At 32.3% G+C, this 12,349-nt stretch overlaps 1 protein-coding gene across 1 annotated transcript; it reads right to left on the bottom strand.

The window, feature by feature from the left end:
• Positions 1-4,706: 4,706 nt before the first annotated feature.
• On the bottom strand, positions 4,707-7,692 carry LOC120152995. Its single transcript, XM_039165056.1, has 6 exons — positions 6,880-7,692; positions 6,405-6,577; positions 6,101-6,185; positions 5,782-5,993; positions 5,449-5,621; positions 4,707-4,806 (listed from the first exon to the last, which is right to left on the bottom strand). Exons 1-4 carry the CDS (start codon positions 7,675-7,677, stop codon positions 5,808-5,810), a joined length of 1,242 nt encoding a protein of 413 aa, XP_039020987.1. The 5' UTR covers positions 7,678-7,692; the 3' UTR covers positions 4,707-4,806; positions 5,449-5,621; positions 5,782-5,807.
• Between the last annotated feature and the right edge of the window lie 4,657 nt (positions 7,693-12,349).

Here is a 12,349-nt window from a genome sequence, read left to right on the forward strand (position 1 = left end):
AAGATGAAATATTAAATATATTTTTTCATTAAAAATATTAATTTTTTAAAGGTTTGGGCTTTCATTGTCAAATGGTTAAAGGAATGGTTGTTATTCTCAGAGGTCTCAGGTTCAGACACCAGTGACTCTAAGGTATTTGAGCATTCACAGCCAAATGGTTAAAGGAATGGTTGTTATTCCTAGAGGTCTCAAGTTTGAACACCATAGACTTTAGGGTATTTGGACATTCATTATCAAATGATTTAAGGAATGGTTGTTATTCCTAGAGGTCTCATGTTCGAACACCAAAGATTGTAGTGTATTTGAACATTCGTTGTCAAATGGTTAAATGAATGGTTGCTATTCCTAAAGGTCTCAGGTTCGAACACCAAATGCTAGTATTTAGGTGTTTATTATTAAATGATTAAAGGAATGATTATTATGCATAAGTCTCAAGTTCATGCTCCAAAAACTACAAGATATTTGGACGTTCATTGTCAAATGTTTAAGATTTGAATCTTGAATTTTTGTTAATAGAACAATTTTAATTTTAAGAATTGATTTTATAGTGAAAATTATAATACATAAATTGTCATACCCTAATTTAGGGACTAAATTACAAAGCTATAAAAGTTTTTATGTTTTTTGTGAGCTCTCAATAGTGTAGGGACTAATGACATAATTAGCCCATTAGTTTAGGTTAAAACCCAATTTTCTCTCTTTCATTTTTTTTTTCTTGTTTGTGTAAATCCTCCAGGACTTTTTTTTTCTTTTTTTGGCCAATTCATATTTTGTTTAATTCATCGTTGCTCAGTCCGTCACGGTTGTCATCGTCGAAGTTATTATGGTTGGCTCGTCATCCTTGTTTATCCGGTGTCCTTGATTCATCGTTCACCGTCGTTGTTTGTAGCCAGGGAAGAGTTGAACGTTCGATTTTGTTAAAAACTCTCTCATCATAATTCTTTTCTGGAAAATAACGTTTGTGACTCATCGTGCTTCAAAACTCAATTCTGTAATTTTCCATATTTTCCAGCCCCTACAGCATGCCTCACACGTCCTCACGCATCGATTTCACGTGTGGGAGTGTTTTATCGATTCAAACAGTGAACTGGTCTGACCCTAAATCATTTTTGACCCAAACTAAACCGTTGATCGTTGATTATTGACCGTTAATGTAACACCCCAAATTTCGGGCTAGTAGTTTCGGGTTTATCCGAAAGGTAAGTGGACCTCTTAAAATTTATAAATTAAGTTGTTGGGTTTAATTGGGTTGGTTTTGAGGCCCAATTAGACATAAAAAGGAGATTTTAAAATAAGGGACAAAATGCAAAGGACCAAAAGAGCAATTAGACCATTGATGGAAATTGAAACTAAAATTTAACATTTTATACCATTTTGGACGTGGGTTTCTCTCATTTCCTCTGCATCCTTTTACTTTCTCTTTTTCCTTCCTTTCCTATCCAAGATCCATAGCAAGGTAAGATCTTGAGCTATTTTGTACTTCATTTTCGTCCTAATAAATCTCCCAACAACTTCATTTTTGAAGATTCAAACTTTTGCAAGAAAAAAGGGGTTTTCATCATCCAAGCCTTGAGGAAGGTGATTGCTAGCTAAAAGAGCTCTATTTCGGGATTCAAACATCAAGGTTGTGTATTTATATTCATTTGGAGTGTTAAGCTTTCATAAATTTAAAGATTTTGCTAAGATTTGAGTATTAAGCATTTTTAGGTTTATATTTGATTTTATGATCAAATGACGTTTTAGAGGTTTAAAAAACTTTTTTATGCCACTTTTAGACCCTAGTTAACTCCCTAAAGCTTTAGTGGACATATGTATTCATAGGACCTTACTCATGTATTCAATTTATTAAACTCAATGTTGTATTATTTTGGTTTTAAAGTATGTGTCACGGACCTCTGGTTTTGTAAAATGATTTTATATCAGTTATTTATGACTTATCATGATACCATTCAATATGTTTGAAAAGAAAATGAACAAGTTTTTAAAATCAGGGTTGCCTCGATAGCCTAGTGTGGCACTTTATGCCCAATCGGGTTTAGGGTGTTATAATTAACTTTGATTGTTAGCCGTTGTCTATTGACTTTTACCGTTGACTTATCGTTTTAACCCCATACCCACATGTTTTTCAATGTTCTGAGTCTATTTTCATAATCAGTTTTGTCAAATTCTGAACCAAAAACCGCATTTTGCGTCATTTATTGTTTTAATTCATAATTATGTTGAGTAAATTATGGAATTTTGGGCTCACTTTTTGGTATTATATTCTGAAGGTGATCAGATTAATGAGTCCTCGTATTGTTTTCCTGTAGGTTCCCACCACCCTAGCTTAGCTCAATTTCATTATGCATATTCATCTCGAGATACGTGTAAGTGTTGTTTAGTAAACTTAATAGTCTGTTTCTTTTTAGATATATGATTCCCGTACTCATATAATAGGGTATTATTTTTAGGTTCCCATTCCGCAAGATCTAGTATTACCAACCGTGAAAAGCGTAAGACTTAGTTGGTATTGATCAGCTGCTATAGAAGTGCCCCATTGACCCACAAGATGTATTTAATAATTTTATGTTATTATATTGTATGATGATATTTGTACGTATGTTCTTATTCTAGTTATGTTTATCTGTGAAAGGTTCGATTTTTGATTGTTGTTACATCACCTTTAGTCTGTGTTTTAATGTATTTTTTCATCTGCAATGGGATCTTCTACGGGGGTAATATCTTCGTCATGTTTCTGCATGAGATTTTCTACAGAGGACAATATCCCCGTCTTGTTTCTGTTTGATATCCTTTTCGGGTGGCTATATCTTCACCTTGATTTCTGTTTATGACTGGGATCATTTTTTTGAGGGCATTATTCCCATCTTGATTTCTGTAATATGATTTGGGTACCTTTTCGGAGGGTACCATCCCCATCATGTTTATCCGCGGCAAAATAAAAGGTTGTGTGAAATTTTTTGTTAAAATATTCTTGTAATGGACTGTTAATTTATTGTTGCATGTGTTTTGATTTATACTTTATTTCTTATCTGAAGTATTTAAAGACTTATTATCAATATCTGATGCATTTAGAGGACACATTGAGCTCTATAGCTCATTCTTTTAGTTTCTGTCTTTTCAGATCCTTCTTACTTTTAGGATTGTTACTGGTATTTGGAGGATCGGCTAGTACCACGTTTTTATTTTAGACATTGTATAGATGTTTTCAGACTATTTTATTTCCTTTTCCTTTAACTTTTATATATTTATATTAGGGTTTTGGAATATTATATTTTATGAACTCATATTTCTGTTTACAAATTTACATCGATTTTTGATAAAGCATGCTATAATTTGAAATTTTCATGATTTATATAATTTGAATCATCGTGATCTTTAAGATTCGGTCGTAATGTCCAGACCAGGTCTAGAGAATCACATAAATCTAAATTAATCAATTATTATATTAAATATTAAGTGATTATAGAAAATTTCAGCTTCTTCTGAACTCCTACTATATCTTGCTTTTGATGCTAAAATGTTCCGGCGTGTGCAGGATGTTGGTGTTTGTTATGCATTCGTTGAGTTCGAAGATATAGTGAGCGTCCATAATGCAGTCAAGGTCTGAATTTACTTCAAGCATCTACCAAAAACACACTTTTCTTGTTTAAGTAATATCTTAGCTTTTTCATCCATTTTTCTTCTTTCACACTGTGTCCTTCCTATTTGTTTTGGTGTTTAAGATATGATATCAATGTAATTAATTCATGTTCATATAAAATTTTCATCTTGATAGATATTATTTACTAATCTAGTGAAATCATGTGTGCATATAGGCAGGAACTGCACAGGTTGCTGGACAACAAGTGTACATTGAAGAGCGGAGACAAAACGGCTATATCCCATCTCAAGGAGGAAGTACATATTTCTTTCCCTTTTCTTTTAATGGATGTATTATTTCCGTATTGGAATATGTTTTATATTTTCAAATTGATACATTTGTTTCCCATACTTATTCGGCAGTTAAAATGTTCTGGACAGGGAGGGGTAGAGGCCGGGGAAGCTACCAAACAGAAGCTCCGATGGGGCACTTTGGCCCTCGAAGTTATGGCAGGGGAGGAGCCAATGATAGAAGTGAGAGTCTACAGTAGGTCCAGAGGAAATAGTTTTTACCACCCAACTCCTAGACAAGATCGAGTCTTATCCGGCCAACAAGTATCAAAAATTGGACAAAGTTCATAGAGCAAGAATCTTTTATCATCAATGAAGGGATCAAACTATGGTTGCAACCACCACAATTCAACATATTTATTTATAGTTAGATTCAATAACTGATATTCAATAACAATATATCAGGTATTTTCGTTAGGTAGCATACTATGAATAGGCAATATGCTTTTATAGTTTGGTGTACTTTTTCAATTTAAAGGAAACTAATCCTATTTTTCCTCTACATTGTTCATGCTTGATCTAAAGTTTGATACTTTTTTTCTTCTTTTGGATGTATTTATCTAATCAACAGGCTCATTAGAAAGACTGACAAAAGGAAGATATTGCTATAATAGTGAAAGGATGTAAGATAAAACATTAATATATGTTTTTTTTCCCAATATTGTTTGATAGATGACAAAAACATTGGTAACTTGAACTACTGATGCAGTACCTTAAATTTAAGCTTTTTATGAAATATAAGAGTGTATGGCCTATGAGTTTTTTGTAGGCAAAGCTCCATTCTGAAGAGAAACTAGAATGTGATCTTGCCTTGTGTTGTCATCTTCATCTTCTTATGTTTCCCAGAGAAAGCTAGCATATGCTCCAAGAATATTGCTGTGGAGGAGAAAACGGGACAAGAATTTCCCAGGTAGATCATTAATAACATTTTCTTGTAATTGATACCCTAATAATGGATTTTTTTAGGGTAAACTACACATTTAGTACCCCAAATATAATTTTTTTTCTGTTTGGTCACCAAACTATTTTTTTCAAAATCACACCTAATGTTTAGTTTTGATTATATTTTGATCACCTATTGTTAAAAAATAACGATGATGTTGACGTGTCATCATAAGGTAATGTCATGTCATCATTAACAAAAAAAAATGTCACGTTAGTAGTTTTGTTATTGTTTACTATGGATGACCAAAATGAAATCATAACCTAACGTAACGTTAGGTATGATTTTGAGAAAAAAATAGTTAGATGACCAAAATGATAGTTGGATTACTAAATGTGTAGTTTACCCTTTTTTAACTAAAGAACAAGATTAAAAGATTCCCACATTTCTCAAAATCATTAAAGAATAAGTGTCAGTTTACTAATCTCGTTTATGGAGTATAAAACTCATTTGATGGTGGATGGAATCATTTTTCTTAAAAATAATCATTTTTATTGATAACTAAAATCACTTTAGATCTCCAAGGCATTGCAGAAAAATAGAACAGGAGTCGAGTTAAGTAAAGTTTAAATTACCTATTTCCAGGATTAGTTTCAACTGCTAGCTCAAAGTAGTGTGAAGCTTTATCATGGTCATGGCGAATATCCCATACCAATTTGGCATATTGTGACATGGTTTCACCATCTCCAGGGCCTGCTTGTATGGCTCGTAAATAGTATTCCTCAGCTCCCTCGAGATCTCCTTTAGACTGCCAATTAACAAATAAAGGGCGAAAATGGCAGTCAAAATGAGAACCATCCACTTATGTTGATGAATACAAATCTCTGTTGCATTATGTTTTCCTATGCACTCGTGCAGATATTAAGCAAATTAAACTAAAAACGCGAGTGAGAGAAAGAAATTTATACCTGGTGTAAAAACCGAGCATAATTGTTTAAAACTGAAAGTTTCCGGGATTTTCCTGAACCATCCTCCTATAATAATCCTCCATATCAAGATCCTGGATATCAGTATGAACCCCAGAGCCTGCTGGATTTGGAGGGTGCATGGATAGGTTAGCTAGCTTAGTTTCTTCAGGTAGTAAGTTTTTGGATGCCTTCATAATTTCATCTCCTTTAACCTGAGAAAAAGTAAGAGCCATTATAGCATTGCCAACAGTATGCCACATGTTTATTCTCTATAAGAAAATGAAGATGGCTGCTCTATAATTCAAGAATCAAATGCGACCTTCAGGTATTCTTGCTGGTCTCCATGTTCCTCTCCATCATCCCCTATTTCCCAGAGGAAACTAGCGTATGCTCCAACGACATTGCTGGAAAACAACGAAAAGAAATGAACAAACTAAACTTGGGATCTGGATCTGACCAGTTCATCAAAAATGCAGTAGGCAAGTTCATCTTACCCTTGTTCTTTTCGACAACAAAATCATGCCAGTTAAACAACAAATTTCGAAACACAATAGTAATTCGCTTGACGAGACATTAGATGACTGATTTTTAAAGTGCCTGCCCTAGCATAGATAAGCACTGACCTATCTTGAGGAGAAGCTTGAACAGCACGTTCAAAGTAACTAAGGGCTCTATCTTTGTCATGGTGAAGATCCCATACTATTTTGGCATACTGCATGAGATTTTTGCTATCTTCGGGGTCTGCTAGCGTTGCACGATGATAATAGTCCTCTGCTCCTTGAAGATCTCCCTTGGACTGTAAGAAGAGATTCAATCATGTTCCAAAAAACCGAAAGATAAACCGTTCTTTCATTCTAGAAAACAAAAAGGGGAAAAAGAATCCAAGTTTCATAAGCTATCTGTGCATTCTGAAGCAATTTACATGGGATCATATGATCATCTTCTGTAAAACCTACTTTGAAATAGATCTAAAATACACCTAAAAAAGCTAAAGCTCGGTCAAATTTTGGATACCTTGATAATTAGCTTGTTCATCAGTCACATCGCATATATCAAACAGATTACTTTATATCTACAGCAAACATCAAATAGTCTAACCTGCAAGAATTTAGCATAATTCCTTAGAAACAAAGGATGACAAGGGTACTCATCAACCAGCCTCCTATGAAACTCTTCAGGATCTTCAGTCTCATCAAGCTCCATGGAACTTAAATCAGCACCATCAGCCATGGAACTAAAGCCAACACAATCAATCCCAAGACCTGCAGCAAGATACATGGGAGGACTAGGTGGCATAAGTTCAACTTCTTCATCATCATAAGTACTTCGAATTCGGTTCAATCCTTCCTTTTCCTCGTCTCCTTCTTCTTCCTGAATTAACTCCATACACTTCTTCCGGAAGCTGAAATCCAGATTCCCCGCAGCATCAATGCCCTCACCAATTGTAACCGTTCTCTCCAATGCCTCCTCCCCCACTGGGCCATCTTCAACCCCTTCACTGAATATCGAAAAAGACGGTGCACTATGCAACATTGTTATATCATGCCTATGGAAAGATCCTTTCGATGTTCTGATATCAAGAAACTGACCTATATCACAAGAGCTGTAATCTAATCTTTCTAAGCTTCCTTCAGACTTAGATCTCCGAAAGCATTCAAGGCGAAAACTAGCCGATTCCGAATCGAATTCAAACAACCCTGAAGTTGAATGAGACACGGCAAATGAACTACGCGAAAATGGTGTCAAGTTGAGTCTTTCTTGACAATGGGAGTTGAGGTTTCCCCCCTGTTTGCCATGAAGTAACCTGTAAGTAGCATCAAGATCTTTTTTTGAACCATCGACAAAAGGGAAGACAAGGTTTCCAATAACTGGGGTCGATGAGCTTCTTTGAAGCATTTCTTCAGTAACCTTAAATACTGATCTCTTTTTACCTAGATTTCTGTGCCAGCGAGCTGTTGAACAACAAAAAATATGATTAAACTAAACTCAAATTGACTTCCAAATTAATAATACATTAAAAGGGGGGAAATTCCAATATGCATATTCCTGCAATCTCAAGTAATCTTTGATCATTTGCCTCATTTTCTTCACTTCTTACTCAAAAATACCATTCCTTTATCATAACAAAACATACACCAAGTGGGAAAACAAAAGCAAAACACATTTTTTATCAGTTAAGTACAAATTGAAGAAGAAAATAACTTGGATTGATAAGAAAGTAAAGAATAAAGAAAGATGCATGTGATTCCTTATTGAGTAAACTTCATTAAAGCATCACATGAGGTTTACCATTTAATTTATTGTTGAATCTAAAAAAGGAGCAAAGAACCCAAGTGCCAACCTTATCAGATCAATTATTATTAAACCACTAGTCTAGATAATGGAAACTCATTAGAAAATAAAAAAAAAGGAAGAGATGCTACAGCAGTTTGTAGTAATGGTAAAGAGATGATAGCTCCACTTGTGGACATTTTTTTCCCGATTAACACAATTCCCAAATCCCACAACATAGTCAGAAAATGCCGCTCTATTTTAAAATATTAAATTATATTATTATCATAATACTTTTATGGTTTTTTAAATGAATAATAAATGCAAGGGGAAAATAGGATGTAGTTTGAGAGAGAGAAAACTGTAATATGGTATGATTGTAACAACGGTATTTATTTAATCTGTATTTAATAAGATGTTTGTTGATATAATTTTTAATTAATAAAATATCTTGATTATTTTTAAATAATAATAATAATTTTACTGAAACTCCAAATTCACCCTTCACTTTAACTTACAATTTTTCTCGTACCTACATTCTTTAATTTTTTTGTATTCTAATCTAGCTATTAAAATATACTTTTATAATCTTTGTAATTTGGAGATAATCTCAACTTTGTATTAAAAAATATTTTTTAGTTTTTAAAAACTATTCACTTAAAAATGATTAAAAATATAAAACAATCATATTTGATCGATAGTCAAATTATTTGTCTTTGTTTCTTCATATTTCTTTAGATTATATGTTTCACATTCATGAGTACTTTCTGTCATTCTCTTAAAGTTTCCCTTTCACCTCCTTTTTAAATAGGTTTAAGATTAGGATAAGTCGCTCGATGAGAACTATTGAACAACACTAACGATGAGCATCGTTGAGCACAATTAAATTAATTTATAAAAAATTAAAATTCTAAAAGAGTATAATTATAAATTAGTTAAAAATTTAAAGGTAAATTATTTCATATAAAATATTAATTACATTATTTTTTATAATCTTTTTTCTAACAATAATTGAATCAAATACCAACCCCTAAATTAAAAAACCTTAAATAGTTTTTGCCATTGAAGTCGCCGTCGCCATTAGCCTCTTCCACCAGCGAGATAATCTCCGTCATTTCTCCCCTATGTGGTCGCTGCTTGAAATAATGTAATTAATAATTAATATTTTATTTGAAATAATTTACCTTTAAATTTTTAACTAATTATAATTATAAGTTATGTCCTTTAAAATTTTAAATTTTTATAAATTAAATTAATCATTAGTGGTGTTCAGTGGTACTCGTCGAGCGTTATAGAATTTTTCTTATGATTAAATTTAAAATTTATCAGAAAAATGATACTATAAGTTTTAACAAATAAATTTAAAATTGTACATTTTAATATTAATATTTTAATTGTTTAAACTCGTAATACATCATTAAATATAAAATTATTGTTTAGTCTTTTCTAATTTCATAAATTAATTTAATTTTATTATCATATATTTTATTTATTTTTAAAATTAATTCAAATATATAAATATATATATGAAAGATTTATTTTCTCAACTAAAATGTTTGTTATAGTATAAATAGAAAAAGAGAGTTTGATATCTTTGAAGAAGACGCATGAAAAGTATGACGTTTTTCAAAAGATGCATGAAAAATATGACGTCTTCTCTATTTTATATATAGCTCAGTGAGCTATACAAACTAAAAATCATCGGACCATTTAAATATAATGATGTACATGTGTTGGGTTGGGTCAGGTTTCTGGCCAACCCGATCGACCCAAAAATTTTACACTGTCCACCCGAAATCCGACTTGACCTGAGTTTAAAGTAATTTCACCCAACTCGACTTTTGAGATAAAACTCGACTCCGACCCTACTGTAACACCCATGGCTTGTATACGTCTTGAAATATGAGCTAAAGATGTTACTTCAACTTGTCAGACACTCATTGAACATATATGGTTAAAGTTTTCTAAACATTCATATTTAAATTTATAAAAATGTATTCTTAGTTGATAAAGTCAAAAACTAATATAAAAACATCGAAAGCAAATCCATTTTCTGAACAATTACGTAGTTTAGTGATGTTTCATAAACTATATAGTACTGCCTAAACACTATTTAGTTTTAAAACCATTTAAAATATGATAGCATAAATAGTGGTTCGTTCATAAATACGAATATATCTAGTCTAATCAAAATAAAATGGTCCTAGTTATTATTACATGTCATTTAGAATAAAACTGATAAAGCAGACTGATTATATAAATATACATGTCATTACTAGTCAAAAGTAACATCAAAGATGTCTTACTGATACTGATAATGTAGACGATCTTCAAAAAGATGCTTGGGAGGGTCATCACTGCACGTCTGTAACTCTATTCGAACCTACACAAGAAAATCATTACGCACTAAGTATAACTTAGTGAGGCAATAATAACCTAAGGTGAGATAAAACATGAAAATATCATAAATAAAATAAAGCATTAAAAGTAAATTTAAACAAACGTTAAATTTTCAAACCGACTTATTCAAGTATGGTACTTCATTGTAACCTGAAAATCAACTTGTTTCATATTCTTGTAAAAATCATAATAAATAATATCGAATAACATGAACATATCATATTTTCTGCCAACTTAACATATTCTTAATTTGCATATTTATTTTTCTTAGCCCAAAGTATATTTAAGAGAATATAAGGTACGTGAGTAGAACATAATGGACATGAGCACCAACGGTGCAAATCATATTGTACATGAATGTACCATAACTTAACTTGAAAGTACTCAACTTAATGGCATGTGAAATGTACCTACGACTCTCAATGCAACATGCAATGGGCTTTTAATTCATAATATAATCATTTATTAATCAACGTCTGAAAATCATAAAAATTTAGAATTCTTCCTAATAAAATTCGTACTTGGGCAATTCATACCATAAAACATCCATAAAACATTTATGTAAACATTATGGAAATAATCCATAATTAAAGTAGAAAACATACTTGAAAAGTAATATGAAATTGACCTATTGCAAGTCATCATCTATCAAAATAATTAAATAAATAAATTGCACTCAACTTTGCCTCACTACCGAAACTTTTACACGATATTCCTAATCACGTGCTTTGTCCTTTCCTTTTGGGTCGTTTGAATCACTAGATTTATCGTAGTCTGACAACATAACATAATAACATATTATATTCAAACTATATGTTAGTATCGAACTAACATAATCTGAACTTAAAAATATAAAAGTCTATGAAATAAAATTGACACTTAATTGATACAAAACTAAATCATACTCCCAACATAAATTCAAACTTCTCATAAATACTCATTCAATTCCATAATGTTTATTTCATCATCAACCCTTCAACTTTTACTATGTAACCCCCTAGACCCGACCTTTGCGTTACAACCAGATCTAAAGGATTACGATAAAGTTTTCCAAAGCATTTTTCAATAATGTAAAACCATATTACAAATAAATATCGTTAAAAATATGGTTGATAACATTAAAATTCAATTCCAGATAATTAAAGTCATAAAAACTTAATAAAATAAAATATTCCAACATTTTCAAAAATATAGGCACATGTCACCCAAATTAAATGCAGCTCGGAAGATAAAAACATTACAACAAAAAGTATTGTATGAATGTGTCGATCCTCTAAGTGCCAAGTACGGGTCGCTTATCCAAAATATATGAAAGAGAAAAGTTTGGGGGAATGAGCTAGGAAGCTCAGTGTGTTCCAACAATGCAGAAATAAAGCATGTAATTAAGTTTTTTTTAAAATCAATTCAAATCACAGTTATTAAAACATCAGTAGAGTTTTTAGTTTAAAATTTCAGTATCGCCCTCCAAGTGAACACCATATGCAGTTCCCCAGAACTGTATCCATAAGGACTTACCCTAGGCCCGAAGAGCGTAGGTGCCAACCTAAGGGAGCACCTTGGGTCCATAAGGTCTTACCCTAGCCAAAGCATAGGTGCCCACCTGAGGGGAGTGCCCTCAGGCCCATAAGGACTTACCCAATGCACACAACAGATGTATCACCACTAAGCCCATTAGGCCCAGGAGCCCACCCAAGAGTTGACTTAGGTCCATAAAGAATTACGTCCAGTTCGATCAGTCTGATCCTATATAAGGAATTACCAATTTGACATAACTGAACTTGCAAAGACTTCGTACTAAATCCTAGAGTACCCCGGAGAAAAATATTTTTCATATAGTAACTAATGATAGTAGGAAATCAGAGTTCAGACATATTTATTTATCAGTAAAAATAGTAAC

This window comes from Hibiscus syriacus, unplaced genomic scaffold, assembly GCF_006381635.1.
Source record: "Hibiscus syriacus cultivar Baekdansim isolate YM2019G1 unplaced genomic scaffold, ASM638163v2 tig00000218_pilon, whole genome shotgun sequence".
NCBI classification, from domain to species: domain Eukaryota; kingdom Viridiplantae; phylum Streptophyta; class Magnoliopsida; order Malvales; family Malvaceae; genus Hibiscus; species Hibiscus syriacus.

Bases quoted from the DNA above. Each gene is read 5' to 3' on its own strand.
- LOC120152995 (XM_039165056.1), bottom strand. From the start codon at position 7,677: ATGCTTCAAAGAAGCTCATCGACCCCAGTTATTGGAAACCTTGTCTTC. The intron at 6,578-6,879 runs GTTAGACTATTT...CTCTTCTTACAG, and splicing joins ATTATGCTAAATTCTTGCAG to TCCAAGGGAGATCTTCAAGG. The intron at 5,994-6,100 runs GTCGCATTTGAT...ACTTTTTCTCAG, and splicing joins ACCAGCAAGAATACCTGAAG to GTTAAAGGAGATGAAATTAT.